This window comes from Engraulis encrasicolus, chromosome 15 (assembly GCF_034702125.1).
Source record: "Engraulis encrasicolus isolate BLACKSEA-1 chromosome 15, IST_EnEncr_1.0, whole genome shotgun sequence".
In the NCBI taxonomy this organism is placed as follows: Eukaryota; Metazoa; Chordata; class Actinopteri; order Clupeiformes; family Engraulidae; genus Engraulis; species Engraulis encrasicolus.
In genome coordinates this window covers 21,085,208-21,101,531 of record NC_085871.1, presented here as the reverse complement: position 1 = coordinate 21,101,531, position 16,324 = coordinate 21,085,208, and the positions used below count along the sequence as shown (strand labels likewise).

The 16,324-nt window shown below is 43.8% G+C and overlaps 2 protein-coding genes across 3 annotated transcripts; one reads left to right on the top strand and one right to left on the bottom strand.

Moving 5' to 3' along the window:
• Positions 1-1,103: 1,103 nt before the first annotated feature.
• srr (serine racemase) lies at positions 1,104-8,190 on the bottom strand. 2 transcript variants are annotated; one of them, XM_063217222.1, is made up of 7 exons: positions 8,073-8,190; positions 7,807-7,982; positions 5,654-5,835; positions 4,453-4,583; positions 3,910-4,058; positions 2,126-2,215; positions 1,104-1,417 (listed from the first exon to the last, which is right to left on the bottom strand). In XM_063217222.1, exons 2-7 carry the CDS (start codon positions 7,979-7,981, stop codon positions 1,176-1,178), a joined length of 969 nt encoding a protein of 322 aa, XP_063073292.1. In that variant the 5' UTR covers position 7,982; positions 8,073-8,190; the 3' UTR covers positions 1,104-1,175. The 2 variants fall into 2 exon arrangements, with proteins under 2 accessions (XP_063073292.1, XP_063073293.1); XM_063217223.1 differs by having other exon boundaries at positions 7,807-8,190.
• Positions 8,191-8,283: 93 nt separating this feature from the next.
• Positions 8,284-15,830, top strand: trmu (tRNA 5-methylaminomethyl-2-thiouridylate methyltransferase). The gene is made up of 11 exons (XM_063217221.1): positions 8,284-8,486; positions 8,645-8,810; positions 9,097-9,203; positions 9,556-9,678; positions 10,009-10,181; positions 11,193-11,246; positions 11,399-11,465; positions 11,790-11,890; positions 12,057-12,201; positions 14,197-14,279; positions 14,517-15,830. Exons 1-11 carry the CDS (start codon positions 8,405-8,407, stop codon positions 14,823-14,825), a joined length of 1,410 nt encoding a protein of 469 aa, XP_063073291.1. The 5' UTR covers positions 8,284-8,404; the 3' UTR covers positions 14,826-15,830.
• Positions 15,831-16,324: the final 494 nt, after the last annotated feature.

Here is a 16,324-nt window from a genome sequence, read left to right as displayed (position 1 = left end):
GTATAAACTGTGTGTAAACATTGGAATTCTGTATTATTGGACCGTAACTCTCTGTAGAAAATTATACGAAGGCACAGGCAAACTTTCTTTTGAAGAATCTAACAATCACAGAAAAAAACCTGTCAAATATTAGCAAAGTGACGCAAGCCATCTATGGGAAAGAAAACTTTTTTTGTCGTTGTGAATGAAACATTAAACAAGGACTACTCCAGAGGTGGCTTTACTATTGAAATGCTATTTGATGTCAAAATATTGGGTTTGGCCTCCAATGTTGTCTTGAGTTTTTTTTTACATTTTGGGTGACTGGGAATGTCAGTTTGGTGTTCCTGGTGAAGATTTTAGCAAGTGTATAGCTCTCGAGGTGACTTTGAGGAGAATGATCTAGAACTTGTAATGTAATGTTTGACTGAGAACTTGAAAGGAAACTGGCAACTGATGTCTGGCAAACTGACATCATAATTTTCTTGCATTTTCTTCTCTGCACAAGGGTAAGGTGAAAGAAACCTGAATGTTAATCGTTCATTTTATAGTAGAGATGCACAGGATCCAAGATCTGGTTCCGGATCCGGCAGGATAATAGGGTTTTTCACAGGATCCGGATCCGGCAGGATCTTAAGCAGTGGATCCGGTATCCGGCAGTTACCTAAAAATCAGGATCTGGTGCATCTCTAGCCTAGGTTTTTCAGTCAGTCTTTCACAACCCCAATTGCTGCAGGGAGTGAAAGAACTTTGGAAGTGGCCAGTGCAGGCAGTGTGGCAGTAAACCAATGAGTCTAAAAAATTGTTTGAGCCAACGTAATAAAAAAGGCCCATGTGTGCGAGTAGGCTATGTGTTTCAACCCTTTCGTAGGATCCGGTATCCGGTTCCGGATCCGGCAGGATCTTAAGCAGTGGATCCGGTATCTGGCAGGATCCTAAAAATCAGGATTCGGTTCATCCCTATTTTATAGTAATGATTGAGGGATTTAATATGCAATGTCCTTAAGTTTTTGTAAAAACACATCGCACAGAAAATCATTGCAAAAAACGAATTGGCTCCAAGTTGGGCTCTGACGAAGCTTAAAAAAGTCATCATAATAAATCCACAACTTTCAACATCAACATTGTGTATTACAGAAGAAAGTTTATTAAAAAAAAAAAAAAAACAGGCTTTCTTTAAAACATAGTCACCCCATTTAGTCAGGGAAGTTCTGCAGTTCGTCTTTGCCAATGTTTCCTCCGCTCACTATGAGAACAACCGTCTTGCCGGCAATGTTTGGGATGCGATCGTTGGCGAAGGCTGCGAAGGCTGCCGATCCAGACGGCTCGACGACCAGTCCAGCGCGGTACAGCGTGGACACCGCACGCTTGATTTCCTCATCCGTTACCAAGACGATGTCCTCGACGTAGTTCTGGCAGAGGGCGAAGGGCAGGGCACCTGTGGAGCAGAACAAACATTCCCCATATGAAAGAGAAACTACCGGTAGCCGGAATTATGATTCATAAATGTCCTTTATCATGTCTATGTATAGTCAAACAAAACAATCTACAACGCTTGAATGCTGCACATGCCTGATGAAGACCCTGTTGGGTTGAAACGTTGTATGACCTGAATACATTTTCAAAGCGGAGGCACAGTGTGCAGACTTCTACTCTTTCCCACTATTAGACGCGCCTTTGTCCTGCACCTGGCCTCAGAGAGGTGGGATGTGCATACTCTTAATTTTATGAAGATTGAATGATGCAGCCTCATTTTTTGCACGTCTTCTATCATACAGTATATTTAAATAGGCCTACGATACTTCTTCCACTAAATAGGCCAACGTAGTCCTACAGAAAAAAATGAAGAATTCTGATACAAGCCCCCAAGGTGCATTTTTGACGAGTTTTCACAAAAAGGCTGTATTATTATAAAATTAGTAAAATTCCAAAATCAGTCCATCTTAAAATGGCCTTTTGCCCTTGGTTTCTGTAATGGCTTCTACATGGTTTGCATCTGAACTCTTCAAATGCAGAAATAACTCGTATAACGCTTGTATGTAAGCATCATCCATTTAATTTTGTCAGCTAAGCCAATTATACATGTGTACATTTCTCTGCTCATCCAAATTTCAATGGAATGGAAAGCAGAAGATTATTTGTGTACCTGCGAATGGAGGAGCCAACCCTGATGCAATACTCTTGGTGTTCATCCCCACTGGCTTCTTCTCGATGAAGCTCTTGTGCATGGTGCACGCTGGAGAAACGGAATAGCATACCATTACCCCATAGACATCAGTTAAACCACAGTATAGCACATCTGTCTGTGAATACACACACACACACACACACACACACACACACACACACACACACACACACACACACACACACACACACACACACACACACATACACACACACGTGCACCAGGGCTTAACACTAACACACGCCAGGTAGCCAAATGCGGGTGAAAGTCGGCGTTGGCTAGTAGATACCGAAGGTTCACTAGCCATTCTGGCGGGTCCGTTACTATTCTGAATGATGAGGCACCGCATTTTGTAGTTTTTTTTCCTTCGGACCGTCTTTGCTACAAAAGCAATACAATGCGATTTCGCGAGCCTACAATACCCATGAAGCACCTGTGTCACGTGTCACCTGTGTCTCACGCAAGCCAGGAATCTGATAGGCCTAGAGCTAGTCTTGCGAAGAGGAGTGACAGCGAGCTACCGGGACATCAGCGTGCGCTTCGAAATGTCACTGGAAACCTTCACGTGAAAATAAAGTAGCGAAGTTCATCTCAACTGACCTGTTTTGCGATCTGTCATTACTACAATACTTAGTAGTAGTGGTCATTAAAATGACCAAAGCGAGAGGAAAACATGTCAGTCTGTCTTACTCTTGTGAAAGTCTCATTAGCGCAGTGATAAGACAAGGACACATGCGGCATTAATAATGTTTGGTTTAAATTATTTTCTGATTTGCCTGTGTCTTCATACCTTAATATTCCTCCATGTTTCTTGTGCTGTTGTTCCCGACTGTCAAACCGTTCTTAAAAAAAACGCGCAGTAGTAGCCTTCCAGACTGCACAAAAGCATCCCATTTCCTCTCGCAGGTGCCCGTCTCGCCCGTTTGTATTTTACAACTCACTATTAAACGGAATGAAAGGAAGTCGTAGCCCCTTCTGTAGTTACCGCATCTGTGTGTGCTTTCTAGTGGATACTTTTATAAGCAAATATTCCAGAAGAGGTGTTATTCCACATCCATGTTCGAGGACCGGCCAACTTGGCAATGACTTTAGGCTATCTACTTTGCGCATGAATTTGGACGGCGACCTCCACAGATAGGCCTATATGATATGAAGAAGTCCCTCCAGATTAAAGACGAAAATATTTTGCTCTCGTGTAGCTTACATTTGTGCCCTTCCACAACACTGTGCTTGGTGTTTCTGCATGGTAGCCTAAATATACTATAGGCTATGCCATTCCTCAGATCAGTAAATCTGTTCTTTGCATAGCATGCATGGACCAGTTAATAGGCCTAACAATTCTAATTGCCCTATAGCATATTATATTATATTATATTATATTATATTATATTATATTAGGCCTATATTATATTATATTAGCCTACATTACATTATTAGGGCCTACAGCCTATTATATAGGCCTAATTAATTAAAGCTATGATGGTTAAGAAAATTATGGCTAGTGAAAAGGCCCAATGGCTAGTGAGTCAGGAAAACCACTAGCCAAAATGGCTGGTAAGCGAAAAAGTTAGTGTCAAGCACTGGCCCACACACATGCACTGCACGCCTCTCTCTCCTGCTTTCGATTTCTCTCTCTCTCTCTCTCTCTCTCTCTCTCTCTCTCTCTCTCTCTCTCTCTCTTTCTCTCTCACACACACTCACTCACTCATACTCCCTACTACAGTAATCGATGTGTAACTCACCCCCCTCCGGCTCCACCCCATAGATCCTGGTGGCCTGGCACCCCGACAGCTTGATGGCGGCGGCCACCCCGGCCAGCAGGCCCCCTCCCCCGCAGCAGACCACCACCACGTCTGGGCTGGGCACCACCTGCAGGATCTCCAGACCCAGGCTGCACACAGGGGACACGCAATTAGTGCGTGAATGTGTGTGTGTGCGTGTGCGTGTGTGTATGACTGGATGGTCTGACGTCCTGTCAAAATGGCATACAGGGTCCCTGCATCCGACTTAGGATGTTTAAATGGTAGGGCAGTAGAAGAAAGCTTTGAATAGTGCTTTCATTGTAAAGGAAAACAAGTGATTGATGTGTAAGACACATACAAACACACACACACACACACACACACACACACACACACACACACACACACACACACACACACACACACACACACACACACACACACACACACACACACACAGCAACGCTTGTCAAACTGAAATTTGGAAGCCAAAAGAGCAAATGGCCCTGAGTACAGGTGTGATGCTTCTCTGTGCCTCTGTACCTGGCGTGTCCTGCTATGAGGTCCATGTCATCGTAGGAGTGGAGGAAGGTCATGTCGTCCTCCCGAACGCAGCGGTTGACCACCTCCATGAGGCCAGTGGTGGGCACCCTCTCCACCTCCACCCCAAAACTCTATGCAGGAAGATACAGGAGTGTGAGACAATCTGTGGTGGTTACATGTGAGGAATATTCAACTTTTAGCTGATTGGTGGCAGTATTTGACATGTGCACGTCATGCATGTCATGTAAGTCATGGCACTGGACTTCAGCTTTGGAATCCATGTTTCCCATCACTATCATCATTATTTTGCATTTTCATGGGCCTGGTGGACCCAGTAGAATTCATCTAAATTTCAACATACTTTCAACATAATTTTACACAGAGTGATTTTACTGTGCATAGAACATTTTTGTCACACAGCTGAGGCAATATGTTTTTATTGGGTAGCTTGATGCACCAAAATGTTCATTTCTATTCCAAGATTTTGACTATCACCATTATTTTCTATTTTCATGGGGCTGGTGGCCCCGGTAAACTTCATCCAAATTCCAAAATATTTTACACAGTCTGTTTTTACTGGGTGTAGAACATTTTTTACTATAGGGCCAAGGCAATATTTTTTCATAGGGGGCATTTGATGCCTTGCATTACGAGACCACAAGCAATAGGAAATGAAGGGAGCAACTTGTTTGACTTGGACCCCTTGACAGAAAATCAATGTTGTTTGGTGTTGTTGCTACTTTGTGTTGAAAACAGGGAGGTTTCCAGAAATGCTGTCTATTCATCATTCCACTTGACTCCTGATGGGTTGGGTGGGGTACAATCATGAGGAACTGAGGTACTTCAGCATGGTAGCTTCCCACAGCAGAGGCCAGATGGGGCTGCCCCCTTGCATGTGTGAGGCATAAATGCAATTTTGTTGTGCGTACCCTATTCTTCCACATGTAACAGAGACGTTCCTGCGCCGTTCGTCCCCCTCGGGGCGGTGAACTCCCCACCCCGTCAACGCATCGGTTCGACAATGGGAGGCACAGTAGGCCTACCAGACCGCTGAGCTAAAGGGTCAGTCCGATAGCCCAATGCTACCTTACTGTATTGAGGCTTCGGGAGGAAGGTTTACAAACGTTACACGCCACACTCTGCTAGTTGGCCTACGTTAAACGCACACTGCCTTTTTCTTTACTCTGGATGAAGTACTCACCTGAATAAGAACGGATCTGGACTCTGGTGCTGTCTCTGGCATCACTACTTTGCCTTTAGTTCCGTAGTGCTTGGAGGCATAGGCAAACGATTTGCCATAATTCCCTGCGGACATGGTCACAAAATGGCCTCCATCTGGTCTTCTGGCAAACTGATTGGCAACTCCTCTTATCTTGAAGGAGCCTGTCATGGAAAATATCATTGTCAGCCAGCGACAAAGGCAGTGCACTATGGAACTCAATAGCATTGCACATAAGGGAATGTCCCTCTTTAGCCACCTTGAAGAGTCAGATTGAAATGTGCCTTCGAGCCCAGCAAACATGCATACACTGTATACATGTTTGTTGGGCTCGAAGCCACAACTAGTTTGAACTCGTACACCCACACCCACACACACTACTAACACATAGACCTACTTTGGGGGCTCTTTCCTTTTATTAGGCCCTACTATGCTTTTTGTCTATGTATTTTTATAATTTATTTTGTTACTAATGTTTTAAAGGAGGAGTCCAGTTTTTTGAACATTAAGGCCATTTTCTGAGTGGCCTGCAATGTTTTAGAGTCCCCCTCGCCGTTTATTTCATGTTTGCTACAGTCTCTGTTATTTGGCTGATTTGGATTTGATCTCAACCAGCTTTAGAATGGCCGTCTATGAGCACCTGCAACTCTGTTCTTAAAATCATCTTTAACATTTGTTTTCAAGAATATGCAACTTACCAAGTGTTCAGCAGTATTCACTGGTGTTCCTTAAGAATTTTTGTAGCGAAATATGGCATCTGTCGTGTTTTATGTGTGTTTCATGTAGCAATTTGTAAATTAAGTTTCACTTTCACTTTCACTTTCTTTCACAAAATGGCAAATAAAAAATGACAGAAGCCATATTTCGCCTTGAAACTAGTTAGGGACTGCTAGTGAACACCCCTAACCACTTTGTGAGCTGTAGACTTTTGAAAACAAATGTTTAAGGTGATTTTAAGAACAGTGTTGCAGGTGCTCATAGACGGCCATTCTAAAGCTGGTTGAGATCAAATCCAAATCAGCCAAATAACAGAGACTGCAGCAAACATGAAATAACTCTAAAACATTGCAGACCACCCAGAAAATGGCCTTAATGTTAAAAAACTGGACTTCTCCTTTAAGTATAAAATGTATGTCTGTTATTTAAATTCCTTTGCTCGCAAACATCTAGACACCAGATGGAAATTGGCCATTGTGCTATAATCTGGCACATTTACATACTTTTACATGTTTTTATGTTCATTAATGCGCAATGTCCTGAAAAATAAAAGTAAAAGTAGCAGCCTAAAGCATGCACAGACATTCTGGGCGATGGTGCTTAAAGGGACACTGTGCAGGAAATGGTCAAAAAAGGTACTGCAACTATGCTGCTCATTTACACTGTGTTGTCTATTGCCAAATTTGATCTTTTCATGAAAGTTTACTGAGTAATAACGTAATATTTTCTACTATGGCCCAAGTGCAGTCATTTATGCAGCTAAAAATGGCTATTTCTAGAAATTCAAAATGGCGGACCATGAAGAAGATCCCCCTTTTCATGTATGAAAAATGCAATTTTTTCAGTCATAATGAATACTTAGAAATTGATGGTGATGGTGATGGTAAGTATTCATGAAAAAGGTAACATTAGTGAATGGGTAGCATGAATTCTGGAAATAAACAACTACAAATCTCACACAGTGTCCCTTTACGGTGGGCATATGGAACTTTTGGATGCCTATAGGCTAAAGAAGCTAGAAATAGGCCTATAGGCCTAGAACTACTATTATTGTATTGCAGCATTAATTGTCATGCTTTTGATCGTGAAGCATTTGTACATCATCATGTCAACATGGACCACATTAGACTGGTGACAAAAAAATATATCATAAAGGGCATTTATTTGTCTATTCAAAGGGGCAGCTTCAGTACCACTTCTTCCCTATCTGTGCATGCCTATGTTGCCAATAGGTTTAATTATGGACCCAATGGGACTAACCATTCAATGGGACTAACCCATGACTTATAACGATTGTTTTGCTTCTGTCAATAGTTCATGGTCGTAGGTCAATTAATAACCATTCTTTATAGCAGTTCAATAGACTACTGAGAAAATTCCAGTCCACCCCTTTTTATTTGGCCATTGCATTCACCCACCTGTCCTCTGCAAGTTCTCCAACTTGATGTGGACGTTGCACGGGACACTGAATTGTAGTGTGGTTTGATTCAGAGGGATCATTGGAGTGTTTATCACTCCCAGAGGACTGGACCGCACCGTTTCCCAAGCCTCTTTCAACATCTCCAGTGTGACATTGCAGCTAGGGTCCGCCATCCTGCACAGATACGATTTTCAGACTAGTTCTATTTGAAGGATTGACAAATAGTGGACGGCAAAATATTGGTATGGTTGTCTTTTTCCCAACCTCTGTTTATCCGTTGCTGACAAACGTTAATGTTTTCTGTCCATCGATGTTCAAGGAAGTTAACTTTTCACGTGTCCACCCGCCACCACCACGACGATGTTTACTAGTGCATGGTCTATTTTCCAAAACAAACGGCAGCGGAAATGGTGGAACTGAAGTTTAGACAAAGAATAATACATGTTCCTCCCCGGACAGTATTCTGTATCGGACTTCGAACATGGCTGCGCCCTTGCATCAACGCGCAGTGTTATTACACAACTCTACAGTGTCTTTCAAATAATAACTTGATACATATTTTTAATTTAATACATTTTGTTAATATAGTGGACAGCATGGGAGTCGTAAAGCATGTCGTGTGTGCCATGTCAGGTGGTGTCGACAGTTCTGTCACGGCGTTATTGCTGAGGCGTAGAGGTAGGCTGGGCAACTTGGACTTCCAAATGTCGCCTGTCACCAATGTTATCTTCTTCTCTTTATCTCGCAACATTTTTCACGTGTTCGGTGTTTGTTCTGTCCGTACCGTTTTTGAAAAGGCGAGTCGTAAACTGCCGCACTATCATGTGTCTGCACAGGGTACCATGTCACAGGTGTGTTCATGAAGAACTGGGACTCCCTTGATGAGAAAGGGGTATGCACCACTGAGAGAGACTGTGAAGATGCGTACAAGGTCTGCAGACAGCTGGATATACCGTTCCATCAAGTGTCTTATGTCAAAGAATACTGGCACGAAGTGTTCAGGTAATCACCCTTTCAATCCTTTAAATGTGATGATGAATGATGGACATGTCAAGTCAAGTCAGCTTTTATTGTCAGTTTCTTCATTCAATCTATTCCAAAACATGTAATATTTGGTGTGTGTGTGTGTGTGTGTGTGTGTGTGTGTGTGTGTGTGTGTGTGTGTGTGTGTGTGTGTGTGTGTGTGTGTGTGTGTGTGCGCGTGTGCTTGCGTGCGTGTGCGTGCGTGCGTGCGTGTGATCCTATAGGCCAGAGTGTTTGATGCAGCTTTCCTTTCTGATCCATATAGTAATCTGCTGAAGGAATACCAAAAGGGAAGAACGCCAAACCCAGACATAGTATGCAATAAGCACATCAAGTTCAAACACTTCTACCAGTATGCCACTGACACACTAGGTAAGTGCATTGACACTATACTCTATTGGACATGTGTCTTGTACACTCTCTCTCTCTCTCTCTCTCTCTCTCTCTCTCTCTCTCTCTCTCTCTCTCTCTCTCTCTCTCTCTCTCTCTCTCTCTCTCTCATGAAGGTCAATGGCATTTTTTTTGGCTCAGATGTCAGGTGGTTCAACCACAGCTAATGCCCATAATTAATTAGTAATTGGAAATTCACTACTGCCATGAATATGCACAACACAAATAATTTAGTCCATACAATAGTGGCATTAGCTGTCGTTGCACCACCCTGATGTGTGCAACTACTAAAACGTCTTTGATCCATGTACATATGATGTCTATGCAAACACAGGAGCTGATGCCATGGCGACAGGTCACTATGCAAGAACCTCCCTGGAGGATGATGACGTCTTCCATCAGAGGCATGTTCTTCCTCCTCAGACTCTGTTCCGAGACCGCTTTGAGATCCGCAACCGTAAGTAGTGGCTGGAAGGAAGAAACACTGGCCTTTGGCTGTTGGAATGGGGAACAGGTGGGGTTTGATTGTTCATGCCTGGAATGAGTTTTAGCAGATTTTATATTTGTATTATTATTACATAAATGGTTCAGCAAACAACTTCACACGTGTTGCTTGTGAGACCCGTGTGTGTGTGTGTGTGTGTGTGTGTGTGTGTGTGTGTGTGTGTGTGTGTGTGTGTGTGTGTGTGTGTGTGTGTGTGTGTGTAGTTTATTTGTGAGTTTGTGTAATCCATATGTGTGTGTGTGTGTGTGTGTGTGTGTGTGTGTGTGTGTTTGTGTGTGTCAGCGGTGAGACTGTTTCAGGGAGCCGACCTCCTGAAGGACCAGACCTTCTTCCTCAGCCAGGTATCCCAGGATGCATTGCGCCACACCCTCTTCCCCTTGGCGAGCCTGACGAAGGACTTCGTCAAGAAGATGGCTGCTGAAGCCGGCTTTCAGCATGTGCTGAAGAAGAAGGAGGTGTGTTGTGTTCAACCCCTAGGGGGTGCTTTCCATTGTCCTTACTCCAGTCTCTGACCTGTGCTTGTGGCCTTGCACTTCACTTACTTGAAATCAATTGCTGTCAGCCCAGTCACAGCAACTTTGGGGGGATTTTTTTCTAGTGTTGCACCGATACCATTTTTTGGCCCCGATACGATACCCAATACCTGGCTGTGCAGTATCGACCGATACCGATACCACCCTATTTGAAATGTATATATGAAGGGCTGCAGTGCATACTACTTGGATGTAAAATCATTGCATGGCTTTGTCAGGCTGCTGCCTACCTTTGTGAAACAGGAAAAAGACTAACACAAAGTTTTATACTTTTATACTTTTTAAATACCTCTATGAAATAACTCATTTCAAGGCTGTTTAAGTGTCATACACGCATCTGTAAATGGTATCGGTGCCCTATTTGTTGGTGCTCACCGATACCACCATTTTATTGCCGATCTACCGATCCACCGATACTGGTATCGGTATCGGTGCAACACTATTTTTTTCCCCAGTCAACATCCCTATTGCAAATGATCTTTTGAATTATGCTTTTGCAAGATTTTGAATGAAACTCCTGTCGTCAATGACGCCTTGCTCGGGCTCTGCCTCAATTTAATTAGATTTGACCATTCTCCCTCCATCACAAATGTGGGATTTTACACGCTTGTCACAGATGTCCCTATCACCTTGGCTCAGATGCCATGTACAGAACATTGCATTTCCCAGGAGGATAGAGCAACACCACAAACCTAACAAAAACTGAGCCGAAATTGTGGATGAATTACATGTATGTCAGGCACACCATACTGACATTTATGGTCCCATCATCATTCAAAATGAATGTGAATGAGCCACTTGTGTTTTCATATGAAATACGTCCTCGTTCATCATCACATGTTGCAAAAGGAAGCAATGCCCTTTGAATGTGCACAGCAACTGTGCAAAGGTGACTTGCAGCTTTTAATGGCTTCTGTGTCTGTGTCTGTTCAGAGCATGGGAATCTGTTTCATCGGCGAGAGGCACTTTGAGGAGTTCATCCTTGAGGTTTGGCATTCATTTATTTAAATGCATTTTTTCATACATTACCAGGGCAAGGACACATTTCCAAGTGCAGTATTTACGGATTACTTCAATACTGACTGACAGACCCCTCCTCTCCCCTCTCTCTCCCCTCACGTTTTTGTCTCTCCTCTCAGTACCTGGAGCCCAGGCCCGGAAACTTTGTCTCCATCGAAGACGGAAAAGTCATGGGGGAGCACAAGGGTAAGTGTGGAAGAAAAAGAAAAACAGGAGGAAAAAACAAACAAAAAAGACAGTTGACGTCCCACCTTACCTTATCTACTTCCACTTGCTGTAAACAGCTGTATGCAATCTATAGATATTGCCTTCAACTGGAACATACTTCATTTAATATGGATACGATGAATTATATTTTCACTTCTGATTAGGTGTTAAGTCAGACTTCTATTATTACCCTACACATTTATAAATGTGTAATAACAAATAAAAAACTTCAATATTCTCATGTGGTTAATGTGACATTGTGTGTGTATTCCCATGGGTGACCTGTCCTTGTTCTTCCACTAGGCTGGTTCACATTTACACTGGGCCAAAGGGCCCGGATAGGTGGCCAGAGAGACGCCTGGTTTGTGGTGGACAAAGACATCACTACAAATGACTTATTTGTGGTGGGTGGAAATATCAGATTTTGAAAGTCTCATTCCTTTGCCTGTGTCTACCTCTTAATTTCTTCGTCCAGTGATTCTTTCACTTTCTTTGATCCACCTTTGATCCAGCACCATATGACTTGGATGTACGCATGCACACCTATAACGCTGCCTCTTGTTCCTGTAGGCACCCACCACTAACCACCCGGCGTTGCTAAGAGACACCCTGCGCACGGAGCGTTTTCATTGGATCGCAGAGGAGCCCCCGTCTGAGCTCATACGGACCAAGATGATGGAGTGCCACTTCCGCTTCCAGCACCAGATGCCCCTGAGTCAGTACCTGAAACCTTTATTATCGGAACAAGAATCAGAATATCTTTTCTGAATCGAAATTGGACCCATCCACATGTTGTTATTACTTCATGATGCCATGTATTTTATGATGTGTGCCACTTCCCCCTGCAGCAAATCAACCCTATAACAAGATAATGTCATGTCTTTCTGCCTCTGGGAGGCTACGCAAGGGTTAACGTTCGGCGAGAAGGTCGCTACCGTGGAATAGCAGCACGACAGAGAGAATCTTTAGACCCCGACGCGGAGCGGAGGGGTCTTGTTCTCTCTGAAGTGCTGCTATTCCACAAAGCGACCGACTCGCCGAAAGTTAACCCGCTTATTATATGGATATACTTAAATGACTCACACATGGCGGGGACATTTCTTTAGGCCTATTTAATGTTAAGATTGTTGCTGCGCAAAACAAAACAGTGCCGTTGTGGAACACCGCTAGGCAACAGCTAGCCAGGACAACAGGTGTTGTCTATCACAGCAGCTGATTAGAGTCTTGTTGAAAAGTCGCTTTAGCAGTGAGTCTTGTTGCCATTGACAGCGGTCTGTTATAGACCAACCCGTCCGTTATCGAAAAATAACAGACGTGCGAACGTTGGGGAGCCCCGTTGAAATGAATGGAGCATTTGACCGATGACGTCACAACCATATAATAAAACAGGATAATACCTTCCCTATGTTTAAAGGTTGGCATAGTGTTATCAGCCTTGGAAACATGCTAATTGTTCCACAAGAAGTGTGGGGATCAAATGGTTAAAATGGTTGGATTTTACAGTCATCAAACTACAGGACATGTCTCAAAAATTAAGATGCCCAAATTTTCTGTGTGTATTTGCAGACTGTGATCTGTCTCTGTCTTCTTAGTTTTATCCATATCACCACTGTTATGTTTTCAGAAACTTCTTTGAAAATCTTTGAAACACAGGGGTGGCAACATCATGTTATTGGGTTGTTTTGCTGTGGGGGAACTGGCACATTTCACAAAACACATGCCATTATGAAAAACGGTAAAGAGTATATGGAAAAATCTTCAAGCTACATCTCAAAACACCTACCAATAGGGGATTGCTTAGAGGCAAATGGGTCTTCCAAAGGGACAGTGACCTACACATTGCCAAACAACAGAGTTAAAGGTTTTGGAGAGGCCATCTCCCATTTTTTTTAAATCTAAATCCTATTTCTGTCCTGAGACACCTAGTTGCTGTGCCGGGAAGTGTACTGGTGTCCCAGGACAGTGACAGGGTGTCCCGCGACAGTTTCCAGGTGTCCTGGGACAGTAACTGAGTATCCCAGGACAGGAACCGAGTATCCCAGGACAGCAACCGATATACAGTAGACTAGCAGCTCCTGTAGACTGCATTCATTAGTTAACAACATTTTGACCTTCATCAGGTTTTTTTTTTCACATTCATCTCAACCACCTCAACCACAACCTTGAGGTGAATGCAAAAAATGAAAAGGTAAAATTTGCAGGTGAATATTTCACATTCACTTGTAGCTTGTGGCGGAGGACAATGTGAAAAATATGATTGAAATCTTAATACGCTATCAATAAGTCACCACGAAATGGAGTGTGTAGGATTAGCAGGCATGTAAATGCTAATGGCTTGTCTTGTGTGTTCATTCTCTCTCTCTCGTCTGTGACCCTGCTGTACTCCTATGTTGGTATGTGAGCATGGTAATGGTGACTCCCTGTCCTGGGGTGAATTTCTCAAAACCAAAGTTGCTAACTACATTAGCTACTTTGCTGTTTTCAATGCATTTTCCCATTGGCAACTACCAAAGTTGCTAACAGACTAACAACTTCTCTTTTGAGAAACTCACCCCAGTGTTGTTCACAGCTCCCTCTACAGTGACTGTGAACCAGGATGGCTCTGTGCTTACTCCCTATCTTGTGTCCCACTCCCTACTTGTTGCTCCCTCCACAGTGATTCTGAACTGGGATGCCTGTGTGCTAACGCTGTGTCCTGCGTTTTCCACAGCTCCCTGTACGGTGACTCTGAACATGGACGGAACGGTTTGGATCATGACGGCGAAACCCCTGAGAGCACTGACTCCAGGACAGGTACACACACACACACACACACACACACACACACACACACACACACACACACACACACACACACACACACACACACACACACACACACACACACACACACACACACACACACACACACACACTTTCCAGTCTGTTGTATTTCCATAAAAGGCAGTACCTAAAAGGCAAACCTAACTGAATATTACTTGTTGTGTATGTGTGCGTGCGTGTGTGCGTGCGTGCGTGCGTGTTTTCCAGTTTGCTGTTCTCTACAAGGGTGACGAGTGCCTGGGCAGTGGGAAGATCCTCAGTCTGGGCCCCAGCGAATACACACTGCAGCAGGGACGCCAGCGCCTGGCAGCCAGCCCCCTCACTCACCACAGCGCTACCACCAGCACCGGCCAATCACAACCCCTCACCCAGACTGGTACTGGCCAATCAGAGGCCTCCACGGCTGCTGCCAGCCAACAAGAATCCACAACCACACAGACTGCTACCACCCCCCAATCGGATAATAGAACACAGACTGCTGCTACCAATGGCCAATCAGAACCTAGGACCACATAGATGCAACCAACTGCTACCCACCAACCAGAATCCATCACCCGGAAAGGCAACATCCAATTAAAAGCCAGAGCCACACAGACTACTGCTACCACCTGCAACCAACCAGAACCCCTTGCCCGGCACACTACCAACCAATCGCAAATCACACAAATGCCAATTAGGACGCATTACAGGGGCGCCTGTGACCAGTGAAAAAGAAGCCATCAGCAGTCGCTCCGCTGCAGCAGACACCCAGATAGGGCCTCTCATCAGCCACACTGGGGTTACCCATGCAGAACCAGGACCGGGCAGCAAGCACTGTGCCACCACCACCACTACCCAGGCAGAAGGCCTCAGGCAGAGGGGTGCCACCCAGGCAGAGCCTCCTCCCTGAGGAGAGGAGAGGAGGGGAGGGGAGGACAGCGGGGGAGTGTATGTGTGTGTGTGTGCGTGTGTGCGTGTGCGTGTGTGCGTGCGTGCATGTGAAGTCATATGAAAGCACCCCCCTCTCCCACCCCCACCCAATTCATACAATGTAATGAGGACCCAATTCGGCATTCAACCCTGGATTACTGTGCAAAAAGATGACTGCAATTTTTCTGGTCTCAAAGGATGTGAGATTTTGGCCTAGTAAACAGAAACTGAACCGAGAACATGAAAGCACAGATATGCCTGAGTATGAGAAAATTCAGAACTTGTTCCTCATATGCGTGTGCGTGCGCGCGCCTGCGTGCATGTGTGTGTGCGTGCGTGTGTGCGTGCCTGCGTGTGTGCATGTTGGCTGTTTGCTTTAGACTTCTGACTCCTCAAAGAATGAGATTCAATGAAAGTGCCTTGTCTGTGCATCTTTATTAGACTTGAAGCCCATATGTGAAACGTTTGCAAATTACTGGTATGATTTATTTAATAGGATAGTTGAAATCATGGATATTGTGGATAAGTGAAACAGAAAATCCTGATGGATTATCCTGATGAAGAGTGATAAAACCAAGTATTATAAACAATTTCAGAATGTTGGTGTTTTTTTGTACCAGTGTGTGTGATTTGTGATTTTATTCTCGGTTTAATGTAACACCATTGATATTGTTTAAATTCTAGAGTATCCCAAAAGGAAAAGGGAAAAAAACACAAACATGTGCAAGGACATTCCTAGTCTCTAGAAGTAGAATTACTCTTACACATGTAATTGCAACACTAGTGGCATGGTATTACATGGTTTCAACTTTGTAATATCAAACTAGCGTTGTAATTACATCTGTAACTTTGTGCAGGAGTGAAATAGAGATGTCCCGATCCAGGTTTTTGCATTTATGATCCGATACAGATATTTTATTTCACTTCCGATCCGATACCGATACCGGCCTATCGGAGTATTTAAGTTGAAAGTTATTTAGCCTACTTACTTTGTTGTCACAGTCATGTTGAAAAGGGTTTTTACTCTTAGTAACAACTAGCCAACTGAATTAGGTGAATGAGTAATACACAATGGTTTTTAATGAGAAACTGACCTGTTTTTTCAG

What these genes read in the sequence shown, in the direction of transcription:
- srr (XM_063217223.1), bottom strand. Translation starts at nt 7,981, where the DNA reads ATGGCGGACCCTAGCTGCAATGTCACACTGGAGATGTTGAAAGAGGCT. An exon ending in CTCATAGCAGGACACGCCAG is followed by an intron (nt 4,059 to 4,452) that starts GTACAGAGGCAC and finishes CCCTGTGTGCAG; the next exon opens with CCTGGGTCTGGAGATCCTGC. An exon ending in TGGGGTGGAGCCGGAGGGGG is followed by an intron (nt 2,216 to 3,909) that starts GTGAGTTACACA and finishes CCGTTTCTCCAG; the next exon opens with CGTGCACCATGCACAAGAGC.
- trmu (XM_063217221.1), top strand. Translation starts at nt 8,405, where the DNA reads ATGGGAGTCGTAAAGCATGTCGTGTGTGCCATGTCAGGTGGTGTCGAC. An exon ending in GTATGCCACTGACACACTAG is followed by an intron (nt 9,204 to 9,555) that starts GTAAGTGCATTG and finishes ATGCAAACACAG; the next exon opens with GAGCTGATGCCATGGCGACA. An exon ending in ATGTGCTGAAGAAGAAGGAG is followed by an intron (nt 10,182 to 11,192) that starts GTGTGTTGTGTT and finishes GTGTCTGTTCAG; the next exon opens with AGCATGGGAATCTGTTTCAT.